General features: G+C 42.9%; 1 protein-coding gene, 1 long non-coding RNA gene and 1 pseudogene across 7 annotated transcripts in view; 2 read left to right on the top strand and 1 right to left on the bottom strand.

Moving 5' to 3' along the window:
• The first annotated feature begins 4,442 nt into the window (after positions 1-4,442).
• On the top strand, positions 4,443-5,933 carry LOC102436673 (annotated as a pseudogene).
• Positions 5,934-10,589: 4,656 nt separating this feature from the next.
• LOC111826474 lies at positions 10,590-12,007 on the bottom strand. The gene is made up of 2 exons (XR_002829808.1): positions 11,762-12,007; positions 10,590-11,240 (listed from the first exon to the last, which is right to left on the bottom strand). It is a non-coding gene; the product is annotated as an uncharacterized LOC111826474 (long non-coding RNA).
• Positions 11,564-13,986, top strand: part of FAM208A (family with sequence similarity 208 member A) — a 54,292-nt gene continuing 51,869 nt past the window's right edge. For 4 of the 6 annotated variants that reach the window (XM_023755704.1, XM_014457693.2, XM_023755703.1 and 1 more), the window contains exon 1: positions 11,573-12,135. In XM_023755704.1, the coding sequence (XP_023611472.1) occupies positions 11,793-12,135 (343 nt within the window). In that variant the 5' untranslated portion in view covers positions 11,573-11,792. Of the gene's footprint in view, positions 12,136-13,986 lie in introns of all 6 variants that reach the window. The other 2 variants (XM_014457695.2, XM_023755706.1) reach the window with 2 other exon arrangements.

Here is a 13,986-nt window from a genome sequence, read left to right as displayed (position 1 = left end):
TGGCCGTCAGGGAAGGCAGTTGGGGTGAACAGGCCAGCAAGCGAGGGCAGTTGGGGACGATCGGGCCAGTAGGGGAGCGGTTAGGGGGTGATTGGGCTGGCAAGCAGAAGCTATTAGGGGCTGATCAGGCAGGCAGGCAGGCAAGCGGTTAGGAGCCAGCAGTCCTGGATTGGGAGAGGGATGTCCGACTGCCTGTTTAGGCCCGATCGATCAGGCCTAAACTGGCAGTCGGACATCCCCCGAGGGGTCCCAGATTGGAGAGGGTGCAGGCTGGGCTGAGGGACACCCCCCCCCCCATGTGTGGGCCTCTAGTCCTATATAATAAAAGGCCAGTGACCATAACAACATAACGACCGATCAACCAGTCGCTATGAGGTGCATTGACCACCTCTCGGTTCCTCCCCCCAGCCCGCAGGCCCCAATTACTGGATGGCAAACAGGGAACCACGGGTGAACCGGAGTGGGTGGCAGCGGGGTGGGACTGGGGACTGACAAGTGGGCAGAAGGCAGACCTCTTGGTCCCTCCCCCTGGCCCACAGGCTCAGATTGCTGGATGGCAAACGGGGAACCACGGGGAACTGGGGTGGGCGGTGGCTGGGCAGGACTTGGGACTGGCGAGCAGGCGGAAGATGGCCCTGATCGCAGGCTAGGCCTAGGGACCCTACCCGTACAGGATTTCATGCACTGGGCCTCTAGTATGAGATAGGCGATTTTCTTACCAGAAAATACCAGAGAGCCACTGTGTTGTCCTCAGCAGTCAAAACATATTTAGTAAATATCTACTGTGTTCCAGGCACTATGCCAGGCTTTGGGAATACTGTGGTAAGTAAACCAAGACATCTCCCCTCAGCCCATGAAGTGGGGCATAGGGTCTAGTGGGAGAGAGAGATTTAAGTTAAATAATCCCACAAATGAGGGAGTAGTCACAGATTGAGTGGGATGTAAATAGTCTGGGTCTGTGGTCGACAAACTGCGGCTCGCGAGCCACATGCAGTTCTTTGGCCCCTTGAGTGTGGCTCTTCCTGAGCCTTAGGAGTACCCTAATTAAGTTAATAACAATGTACCTACCTATATAGTTTAAGTTTAAAAAATTTGGCCCTCAAAAGAAATTTCAATTGTTGTACTATTGATATTTGGCTCTGCTGACTAATGAGTTTGCCAACCACTGGTCTGGGTAAAAGGAACAAGGTTCTATGAGAACATCCAAGAGGGGAACCCAAGCTAGAACAGAAGTGGGTTGATCAAAGAAGCTTACACAAGGAAGTGAAACTTAAACCAAAGGAAATGCAGGAGCTAATGGGGGAGGAAAATAGTGAGGAGAGCATAGTACGCGGGGGAAATAGCATGTGCTAAGGTTGACCATGTGGCCAGGGGAGCTGGGCAAGTGTGCCAGACTGAGGAAGCACCAAGGTGTTTAGGAAAGAGGAGTGGACATAGAAAGGTCAACAAAGGTCAGAGTCAGCAGGGCTCTAAAAGTCATAAGAAAAATTCTTATCTTTATTATCCCTTGAATAATGAGAACCTGTAGAGGAGTTTTGTTTCATTTTGCTTATGTTGTTGTTACATCACCTAGATCAAGATATAAAACATTTCCATAATTTCAGAAAGTTCTTTAATGTCCCCTTTGAGTTAATATAAACCCCCTTCCCCCAACAAGGGAGCCACTATTCTTTTATTACCTTAAATTATTTCTGTCTGGTCTAGAACTCATAGGAATGGAATCATACAGTCTATACCATTGTGTCTGGCTTATTTCATTTAACATTATGCCTGTAAGATTCATCCATGGCATTACATGTAACAGAAGATTTAGAAGGGTTTGACTCAAAAAGGAAACAAAAATGTAAACCTTAGTCGAAGCTCTTAACTACTGGATTTAGGGGAGATTTGTAGTTATCAGAATTAGCTGACATGGTAGTTTAAGGGATACTTGCATACTTGCTCATCTCCAACTATATTCTTATTTTTCAACTTAGGATTCTTTTTCTGCCTTCTCTTCATTGCCCGGAAAGACATCAACCATTAGTGAACTTCATCCCAGTTTGTTGCCAAAATAAAAGGGTCTTTCTTATACTTTCTTGGGATAAATGCAAGAAATATCTGCTCAATGAGATTATTGTTTTAGCTTACGCATAATGGAAGGAATGGCAATTTCATATTTTTAAATGCATCTGAACAGGCAATGAGATTGTAGGCTTGTAATACTGTCTTTATTCATACAATGACCAGACTAATTAATCTCTAAGATCCTTAAAGTTATAGGAATTGGATCTATTAGTGGTGGTTTTGTTGACTGGCCTCTATTATCTTTCCCTAGAGCTGCATTTCAATGGAAATGTTGAGGGGGGAAAAAAAGAAAGGAAGAAAAAAAAAAGAAAGAAAGAAAAACTTTTTAGCTGTGTGGCCTTTGAAGGTTTGAAGATTCAGGTATATGTAAGCATCAGATAACATCTTTTACTTAAAAAAAAAACACACACAAAAGAAACATAACATAAATACCCCAAATGAAATTGCTTTGCAAATGTTAATGATTATTGTTACTATCAATTCTTATTAGTGACTTTATTCACTTCAAAGGTACATTATTAATGCTTTTGTTTTACTATGTGTGAATCCTTTAACTTTGATTATATATTTACTTAATTGCTATGATTAGCATGTGGAAGTCTACTAGTATAATTCCTCTATATTGAAACATATGGGAGCTTCCTGTCAAGACATCAAAATTACAACTAAACTACAGAACAACCATTATTCAGAATCACCTGAAATCTGGCTGAATGGAAGTCCTACAACTACAGAATTAAAGAAGAAGCCACATTGAGACTGGTAGGAGGGGCAGAGACACAGACCGGGCTGGTCACACCTACATATTTTATGAAATGTTAAAGGGTCTTCTTTAAGAAGAAGAAGAAAAAAAGATTAAAAAATATGAACACCAAAATGGCAATAAATACCTATCTATCAACAATTGAATCTAGAAAACAAAATGAACAAGAACAACAAAAATAGACTCATAGATTCAGAGAACATTTTGACAGTCGCCAAATGGGAGGGCAGTTGGCGGGGTGGGTAAAAAAGGTGAAGGGATTAAGAAGTACAAATTCATTGTTACAGAATAGTCATGGGGATGTAAAGTACAGCATAGGGAATCTATAATAATAAAAGTGTAATATGCTAATTAGACCAGACAGCCAAACGACCTTCCAGACATCCTTCCAGATGACCTTCCAGACGAAGTCAGGGCTGCAAGGGCTGAGGCAAGCTGCCACAGCTGTGAGGGCCAAGCCCCTTGCACGAATTTCGTGCATCAGACCTCTAGTATAGTCAATAATATTCTATTAACTATGTATGGTGTCAGATGGGTGTGAAATTATCGGGATGATCACTTAGTAAGTAATGTCTAATCACTGCATTGTACACCTGAAACTAATATAATAATAATGTATGTCAACTGTAATTGAAAACATTTTAAAATTATTTTTAAAAAGAAACATAGCCCTAGCTGGTTTGGCTTAGTGGATAGAGCATTGGCCTGCGGACTGAAGGGTCCTGGGTTTGATTCCAGCCAAGGGAACATGCCCGGGTTGCGGGCACGATCCCCACTATGGGGTGTGCAGGAGGCAGCTGATCTGTGATTCTCTTTCATTGATGTTTCGACCTCTCCCTCTCCCTTCCTCTCTGAAATCAATAAAAATATATATTTTTAAAAAAACATAAAATTATTATATTGGCTTTCTGGATGATTATTGAGATATTACTGTTTCATTCTTGTATGAACAGGGTTTTTAAAAATCTTCTTTTGCTTTAAAGTATGAAAGGATATAAAGTGAAAAGTTTCTCCCACTTGTCTTCCAGCCCATTCCCTTTCCTCAGGCAACCAATTTGCTAGTTACTTAGGGAGCCTTCCACAAAAGTTTTATACAAATAAGTGTATATACTTAACTGCATTTCCCTTTCTGGGGGTACAGATGCTAACTTATTTTTCTTCTTTTTTTTTTTTTAGCATATAATGAGCTTCTTTATCAGAAAAAAAATGGGAATGATTTTTGGCACATAATGAGCTTCTTTATCAGAAAAGAAATGAGTACCTACTTCATAGAGTTTATGTGAAAATTAAATAAAGTTAACCTATGTAAAGCACTTAGAAAAATGCCAGGCATGTTGTAACCTCTATGTTAGTTTTGTGGTTAACCCTCACCCAAGGGTTTTTTCCCCATTGATTTTAGAGAAAGTAGAAGGGGGAGGGGGCCCATGGGGTCAGTGTGAAGCGCCCCTGTGCTCCTAGGACATTTCTACTGCTGCACCAAGAGGACACCCATCTTCTGTGGACTTGGAATTCCTGGAGAGCTGCATTTATGAATAACTGGCAATAATTTCTTAAGTCCTACCCTCTTCATTTTCCTTTGTGTTGTGTTTTGGAACATCCAAAAACTATGAAGATGAACAACATTAGTAATGAAGAGTTTGACTGCCATTTCCTCAATGAGGGCTTTACTGCCAAGGACCTTCTAGACCAGTGGTTCTCAACCTTGGCAGAAATCAGGATTTTAAAAAGACACCCCATAACAAAGAAACAGAATTTCGGGAGGATGAGGCCCAGAAATCAGGATTTAAAAAAGATTCCCAGGTGATTCTAATGTGCAGCCAAGGTTGAGAACCACTGTTCTAGACCAAACAATTGATGAAGTCTCTTCTTCCAATGATAAGGATGCCTTCTCTGCTGCAGATCTGGGAGACATTCTAAAGAAACATCTGAAATGGTTAAAAGCTCTTCCTTGGTATACATACCCCTTTTATGCAGTCAAATGCAGTGATAGCCAGAACCATAGGGAAGACTCTAGTTGTCATCGGGACGGGATTTGACTATGCCAGCAAGACTGAAATACAAATAGTGCAGAGTTTTGGGGTGCCTCCAGGGAGGATTATCTATGCAAATCCTCGTAAACAAGTGTTTCTGATTAAATATGATGCCACTAATGGAATCCAGATGATGACTTTTGATAGTGAAGTTGAGTTGATGAAAGTTGCCAGAGCACATCCAAAGGCAAAGTTGGTTTTGTAGATTGCAAAGCAGTCCATCGTCTCAGTGTTAAATCTGGCGCCATACTTAAAACCAGCAAGCTTCTTTAGGAACAGGCAAAAGAGCTAAACATTGATGTCATTGGTGTCAGTTTCCACATGGGAAGTGGCTGTACTGACCCTGAGATCTTCATGCAGGCCATTTCTGATGCCCCGTGTCTTTGACATGGGAGCTGAGGTCGGTTTCAACATGTATCTGCTGGATATTGGAGGTGGCTTTCCTGGATCTGAGTATGCAAAGCTTAAATTTGAGGAGATTGCCCGTGTAATCAACCCAGTATTTTCCAACAGACTCGGGAGTGACACTCATAGCTGAGCCAGGCAGATACTATGTTGCATCAGCTTTCACGCTTGCAGTTAATATCATTGCCAAAACACTGGTATTAAAGGAACAAACAGGTTCTGATGATGAAGATGAGTTAAGTGAAAAAACCTTTATGTATTATGTGAGTGATGGAGTATATGGATCATTTAATTGCATCTTCTATGATCATGTGCACGGGAAGCACCTTCTGCAGAAGCATCCCAAACCAGATGAGAGGTATTCTTCATCCAGCATGTGGGACCAACCTGTGACAGCCTCGATCGCATTGTAGAGTGCTATGGCTTACCCAAGATGCATGTGGGGGACTGGATGCTCTTTGAAAACATGGGTGCTTACACTGCTGCTGCTTCTATTCTCAATGGATTCCAGAGGCTGACCATCTACTATGTGATGTCAGGATCGGCATGGCAACTAATGTGGCAAGTCCAGAACAACTTCCAGCCCGAGGTGGAGAAGCAGGAACACCAGCGCTCTGTTTGTGTCTGGTGCCTGGGAGAGCGGGATTTCAGCTCCTGTTAATGTGTAGATGCCATTCTTGTAGCTGTTATGCAAGTGTAGCTTGACTTAAGGGACTTGGGGAGACCATTTAACTTAATTATGGATAATTTTGAAATGTCTTTGTAAGTGGGGTTGGCACAAATGGAAGAAGGTGGAAGGCCTAGGTGATGGGGTCACACTTATCTGTGTTCCTATGGAAACTATTTGAATGTTTGTTTTATAGGGATTTTTATTCAATTTTCAAACATGCTACTGCAGAGTGCCCCTTAGCTGCTGGGCAAGCATTTGTAGCTTGTACATTGGCAGAACAGGCTAGAGGCTTAGTGTTGTGACCTGTTTTAACAACAAAGTACCTTGAAAATTTTAAAAATAAAATAAACATTTATTTTTATTCATTTCAGAGAGGAAGGGAGGAGAGAGAGATAGAAACATCAATGATGAGAGAGAATCATTGATTGGCTGTCCCCTGCAGAACCCATACTGGGGATCTGGCCCGAAATCTGGGCATGTGCCCTGACTGAAATCGAACTGTGACCTCCTGGTTCATAGGTCGACACTCAATCACTAAGCCACACCAGCCAGGCTCTATATTAGTTTTTTATTGCTGTGTAACAAATTACCAAAAAGTTAGTGGCTTAAAGCAATAACCATATATAACCTCACAGTTTCTATATGTCAGAGTATGGGTATGGCTTAGCTGGTTTCTGTGCCTGGGTCTCACAATGCTGACATCATTGTGTCAGCTGGACTGTTTTCTCACCTGTACACTCAACAGGAAAGAATTTTCTTCTAAGTGCTCTCAAGTTGTTGGCAGCTGTAGAATTCATGGCAGCTTGCTTCTTCAAAGCTGATGGGAGAGAGAGTCTGCTGCTTGGAGGATCTGTCCTCAGGGAATGTGTATGTTCTCTGTTTTGTTTTGTTTTTAAATTAAGATATAATCCATATATTATAAAATCTATCCTTTTAAACTGTATAATTTGTGGGTTTTAGTATATTCACAAAGGTGTGCAACTAACAGCATATCTAGTTCCAGAATATTTTCATCACCCCAAAGGTAATCCTATAATTAATTAGCAGTCTGTCCTCATTCTCTCCTCTCTCCAGCCCCTGGTAATCACCTATCACCTGTTCCTATGAATTTGCCTATTTTAAACTTTCATATGAATGGAATAATACAATATGTGACTTTTTGTATCTGATTTTTCTCTTAACATAATCTTTTCAAGGTTCTTCCACATGGTAGCATGTATCAATATTTCATTCCTTTATATGGCTGTATTCCATTGTATGGCTATACCCTATGGTAGATATTTAGGTTGTTTCCAGTCCTTTGCTATTACAAACACTTGTCCCATTACAAACAACAGTGGATATCCTTGAATAAACATTAAGAATGTGAATGAGTATGTATATCTGTATTATAAATTTCTAGAAGTAAAATTGTGAAGTCAAAGGTTTATGCATCAGTAATACTGATTTTATTGCTGAGTTATACCATTTATATCCTGTCTTTTAAAGTACTGTTTGAGGAGGTGATATGAAATGGCAAAGTGGAAAATGCACTGGGTTCTGGACTTTGTTTTGCCACTAAGAAGAGAGGTTAGCATATAGCGGTTAATAAGAGCATGGGCTTTGGAGGCAGACTGCCTAGGTTAGAATCTTGGTTCTGCCATTTATAATATAAATGACCTTAAGAAAGTTAAATACTCTGTCTCAGTTTCCTTATCTGTAAAATAGAGATGACATTAGCACTTTGTGTGGGGATTAATGAGACAATACATTTAATACTCTTATACCAGTGCTTGACATATAGAAAGTACTCAATGCATGTTAACTGTAATTATTAGTTTGCTGTGTGATCTTGGGCTACTGCCCTTTCCTATTTATTTATTTTATTTTTTCCATCACTATTTGTCTCCTCTTCCCCTCCCCCCACTCCCGCAATCACCACACTGTTGTCCATGTCCATGAGTTCTTTTTTGTTCAATCCCTTCACTTCCCCCAACACTCCCCCCCCCCATGCTTTTCTATTTTTAAAATGAGTTGAATTGGATTATTTTCATGTTTCAAAATTTTAAAAATGAAATTGTGGTCCCTGGGTATTTAATGATATACTCTCATATTCTCTAATGTTCCTTGTGTTGTTGTTGAGGGTAAGGGACATCATAGGTTTTATACTTCTAACCTTTGGTAGCCTGTGCCCCAGATCCATGTACTACAACTGTGGTAGCTCTTCCCCTTGCACACCTCCCCACCTCCCCCATACATACTGGATATCTATATGCATACATATATAAACACACATATGTATATCCTCTTTATCTCACTGTGTTAATTTTCCTGAGATAGGTAGGATTTACCAAATGTATGCCCCTCTATCCCTCTCCTAGAGCTGACTCTTCACTTAACCTGTAGGTCTCCATTTAGCCATCACTATTGACTCTAGTTTTAGATATATTCCCCACTGAACCATAAAGTCAAAGGAGGTAACCATGTCCACTTGCTTCAGAATTACATCCTCAGCACATAGCAATGGTTAGCACCCATTAAACAACTAAAAAATATTATAACATTGAATATTAGTAATTAGTAATATCCAGCAGAACCTGATTTTTTTTTTGCTATGATAATTGACTATATAGCTAAAATTATATGTTAGAGCTTTCCAATTTTCTTATACCTTATAATGTATAATACTGATTTGTTAAAAATTTTTTAAATAAATGATTTGGAATATAAAATTTTTATCATCACAAAATTTAAGATGCAGTCTCTGTGGAAGACTAATGGTTGTCTAGTCTTAGTTTTAGGTACCCTTTACCACCAACTGGTGTGTTTGCTTTATGCTGGCTGTTGATAAACAAATGAGGATTGCTTTGATTGAGTAGTGGCACCAGTATGCAACCAGTTCCTATTTATTATCTTTTAATCTGATAAAATTAGCTTTTAGGGATACTTTTAATAAACCAACAAAAATGTTTAGAGACCTCAACATTTGTTTCTGATCTTCTGTAGCCTCTTTTATATAAAGTGCCTCTTCCTCCAAATTTAAAGTCACTTTTTTTTAAAATAGATACGCAGATCTTTTTTTTAATATATTTTATTGATTTTTTACAGAGAGGAAGGGAGAGAGATAGAGAGTTAGAAACATCGATGAGAGGGAAACATCAATCAGCTGCCTCCTGCAAATCTCCCACTGGCGATGTGCCCGCAACCAAGGTACATGCCCTTGACCGGAATCGAACCTGGGACCTTTCAGTCCGCAGGCCAACGCTCTATCCACTGAGCCAAACCGGTTTCGGCAAAAGTCACTTTTATCTTAAAATAATGAACATTTTGTTTCAATATAGCTCATGTTTTCATCAGTATTTTTTCATGTTTTTACATGAACTGTTTACTAAAAGGAATAATTGTTTTATTACACTCATTGTCCTTCCATTTACTCAGCTGATTCAAATAGGTTGGGCAAACCATGATTAGCTTTTCCACATAGGCTGTTAAACAGGGATGTTTATCACAGGACATAGGAATTCAACTTTCATGTTGATCTTGAGGATGTTCTTTAAGTAGCAAGGCCTAGAGCAGAGGTGGGGAACATTTTTTTCTGCCAAGGGCCATTTGGATATTTCTAACATCATTTGCTGGCCCTACAAAATTATCAACTTAAAAATTAGCCTGCTATTTTGGTCAAACATTTAATTAACTCACCCCTAATGCCTTGGCAGGGCCAGACCAAATGATTTCCCGGACCTTATATGGCCCGAGGGGTGAACATTCCCCACCCCTGGCCTAGAATTTTGTTATAATTATAGGTTTGGTCAGTCATCTCCTTGGGAGACTGCTGGAGTTTAAGAATCGAGATTTGGGTTCCAATCCTGATCTTGCTGCCAGGAGACTGAACTAGGTGTCAATCCTCATGTCTTCATCCATAATGCATAAAGGTGCACAGCTGCTGTCAAGATCAGGTCTTGGAGAAGTAGTCAAGTGTAAGGACTTTGTGATGGAGTTAAACAGACCTGACTTCAAGTTCTGATTTTCATAACTTCATTTAGTTCAAGGTCTTGAAATACTTTAAAAAAATCCGTATTTTAAATTGTGCATAACACCGGCATAGCTCAGATATACTGTAGGTTTGGTTCCAGATTACCTCAATAAAGTCAGTTGTAATCTTTTTGCAGGTGGAGAGTCTGGTCTTCAGTTTGTAAAAAAGAAATGCAACATCTGTGAAGCTCAATCAAGCAAGGCACATTAAAACAAGGTATACCTGTGGTATCTCCCTGGTAGTTATTGTGAGGATTAAATGGAGATGATGTAACTCGTCTTGTCCAGTGCCTAGCATATAGAAAGCAACCCGAAAATACTGTCTGTACTCAATGATAGTGGTTTCAACCTAGTCAGCAAAAACTATTCAAAAGGCATTCCACTTGACTATTTTCAAGTACCACTTGCTGTATATTTTTTATTGTAATATATTTTATTGATTTTTTTTTTTTTTTTTACAGAGAGGAAGGGAGAGGTATAGAGAGTTAGAAACATCGATGAGAGAGAAACATCGATCAGCTGCCTCCTGCACACCCCCTACTGGGGATGTGCCCGCAACCAAGGTACATGCCCTTGACGGGAATCGAACCTGGGACCCTTCAGTCCCCAGGCCGACGCTCTATCCACTGAGCCAAACCAGTTAGGGCGCTGTATATTTTTTAATGTGGCTACAAATGAATATATTTTTCTTCAGTATACACTCACCCTAGGAAACTAAAGACACCAAAGGAAAAACATTTAAGTCAGCAGCCAGCAGGCTCACCAGAACAAAATCCTGTAAACACTAGGCTGACGTCATACCAAAGGATCGCAGGTATTGGCTGCTTGCGGGAGGCGTACAACCGCTTCTAACTCCTTAAGATAAAAGAGTGGGGCCCGGCTGGTGTGGCCCAGTCGTGGAGCACTGACCCATGAACCAGGAGGTCAGGGTTCCATTGCTGGGTGGGGCACATGCCGGGGTTGCAGGCTCCATCCCCAGTGAGGGGCGTGCAGGAGACAGCCGATCGAAAATTCTGTCATTATTGATGTTTCTCTCTCCCTCTCTCTCTTAAAAAAATAATATTTTTTAAAAAGATAAAAGAGTGGGGGGCTGGTGGAAGTAATCAACTGTAAAGATGCACGATCCAGAGGGATTGGCACGGGGCTGAAGTCGAGTGAGGCTTTGCCGGAGGCGTTCAGGCTCCGGTGCTGCAGCTCGTTCTCTTATCTCCTTTACAGGCTTTTGTTCGCAGCTGTTCCACAGGGTGGGTCATTCCCCACCCGCTGCTTGAGTCCCGTTTGGCTGGTGTGACGCCTGCGCAGACAAGGAAGGTGGTTTTCTTTCAAAATAGGAGACACCTGGCCGGACGCGCCTCCATGACCCACAGCGCTGGTCGGCGCGGCCTTGGCAACGGCAGCCCGCCCTGAGGCCCCCACACCCCAACCCGCGGCCGGCGGGCGTCGAGGTACTCGCGGGGCGTTGCGGTCGCCCCTTTTGGCGGGCTCCAGCGCCCGAGGCCCCGCCCCCCGGCGCCGTCGTATCCGCGCCCGCGGAGGTGGGCGCCGCGCCCCCATTGGCGGAGCGGCCCACGAGGACCCCGCCTCCTCCCGGCTCAGACGCGAGCACGTTGAGTGGCGGGGGCCGGCGAAGGACTGCGCGCGCGAGGAGCGGCTCGTGGGGCCGGGCGGCACGGTTGGGGCGCCCGCTGTGGGGCCCTCGAGAGGCTCCTGGGTCAGGAGCGCGGCCCAAGGCCACGGGGCGGGGAGGGTGAGGGTGGGCTGAGAGCAGCTAGGCGGCCAGGCCGGCCCGCCGCCCCTTCCCCCCACCCCCTTCACCTTGTTGGCAGAAGCTTCCTGGGCCGGCGCGATGGCGACTGCTGCGGAGACGGAAGCCACTCCGCCGACGACCTCGAGCTGCGAAAGTGGCGGCGGCGGCGACGAGGAGATGAAGCGGGCCCTTCCGCAGCCCGAGTCTTCCCCACAAAATGGCGGCGGCGGCGGCGGCGGCCCCAGCATCTGGGAGCCCGGCGGCGGCGGCGCGGCGCCCGAGGAGACGGCGACCGAGGCCACCGCGAGCGTCAGCCAAGAGCAGCCTCGGGATTCGGCTGAGGCGGGGGCGGGCGCGGCCGCTCTCCCCAAAGGCCCCGAAGAGCCCGAAAGACCCGTTAGGAGGATTTTTCAGATCCCCAGGAAGAGCAGAGAAAAGAAAGGTGGTGCTTCCCTCTCCCCCAACCCCTCTTCCTCTCTCCCCTCCATCTTTCCATTAGAATCTCTTGTCTCCTCTTCCCACACCCATCCGAGACGTAAACACGCAGGCAGCGCCGGCCGCCGCTCCCTCGTTGCCACGGCCGCCCAGCCGCTGCGCATTGGGGCGAGAGGCAAGCGGGGGCGCCAGGCTCCTCCGCTCCCCCTCTCCCCGTGGAAGCTGGAAGCAGCTCAGGTTTGAAGCGTTTCTGTAAAGAAAAGATGGTGCTCGGGGCCCCTCCCTCCACACCAGCCCCTGAAGGCAGAGAAGCCGGTGTGCCTCCTCAGGATGCTTCTGAGAAGTCTCACTGTGGAAGTAGCCCGTGGCCCTGGATTCTGGAGCTTTCTCCCAGGCCGTGCCTTGTTCAGAGGATCTCAAGTGCTTCTCCCTGTGGAAGTTCTTCAGCTCTTATGTGTCTCCTTGAAATGGGCCGGATGTCAGCGTCTTCCCTGGTCTAGAAATCTCCATTAGATGTGATCCATGCACACTGCTCTTTTCCATCACACTTCATTTCCATGTAGATTTTTTTTTCTTGTTTTTTGAAGAGTTTGATTAAATAGGCCTCTCTCTCTCCCTCTCTCTCCCTTTAAATCCAAACTTCAGTGCATTTTTATATTGTATTTGAGAAGAACGGGAAGGTAGGCTCTTGGTGCAGTAACTTCCCTAGGGAAAAAAATAGGGAGAGGTTAGCTTATGCCCAAGAGTCACCAATTTGATATTGCATCTGAGAACTTAAGATTTAAAAAAATCCAGTCAAGTTTTTGGAGCCAATATGGGAACAGTGAGATGAACTACGTTTACCTTTTTTTTTTTTATTTAAACTTCCATATTTGTGACACATTTTAATGGAGATCTGAATTATTTTCTATTATAGCATTATATTTTTGACTAGCCAGTGATTTGGGATGTTCTGGATTTAAACCCTCTTCCTTTTTTATTTACTGCGTGGTTCAGTTTGTCATGATTTACTTAGGAAAATAGTGGAAATTTTTTTATTTACAGAAAACATTTCTAATTTAGTAAAGACAGGATCTGGAATGAAGCATGTGCTTCTTTCCATGTGTATAGCCAACTCCATTTGCCCAACTGAAATTGTTAGAGCCATTTATCAGTTAGGTACACATACTGTTAATTTCTGTTTGGATGACAAAGCCAAGAAGATCCTTGTGGAAAAAAAGTGGTGGCAACGGTGAAGTTACCTTTTGTCCACCAGCATGAGGATGTTTCTAGAAATACCTTTTAAATGAGTTAATGTAATATGTTCCGGGTTCAAGAGGATGTTTGTAAAGGTCAAGGTTGTCAGTTCTTCTGGTTGAGTTGTATAATATAGAGTATAGACTATATGAGGAAAGATGATGCCCAGCCTAAATTATCAATTGATAGTAGGTTGGAAGTAAATTCAGATGGGCCCTCGTTAATATGGCTTATTGGCATATCATGGTTTATGATGTACCACCTTTTACCTTTTGATAGGATCAGAAAATTGGCCTAGAAACTTTCACAGTTTGGTTTGAAATGAGAGAAGGCACTAGAAAGTGTTGAGAGGCACTGTGTTTTGTGTCTTTAAGTAAGATAAATTGTGAAGCTGCTGTATTTGAACACACTAAAAGTGGATATAATTCAGGAATTAGGAAATATGAAACTTGTTTTCTCTCCTGAGTTTGATACTCTGGAGAAAATTTATATTTACCATTTTCACTTTAGAGGCAAAAGGTTGTTACCTTTTTCTTGTCAGGGAGGTTGTGGATAAGGAAAATATGATAACACAATGGACTTTTTCATGTGTAGTGGAAATGAGTAATTTTTAAGTTGTCTA

Source organism: Myotis lucifugus, unplaced genomic scaffold (assembly GCF_000147115.1).
Source record: "Myotis lucifugus unplaced genomic scaffold, Myoluc2.0 scaffold_83, whole genome shotgun sequence".
Taxonomy (NCBI): Eukaryota; Metazoa; Chordata; class Mammalia; order Chiroptera; family Vespertilionidae; genus Myotis; species Myotis lucifugus.
Note: the sequence above shows the minus strand (reverse complement) of the source record. Positions and strands in the feature narration are given on the sequence as shown.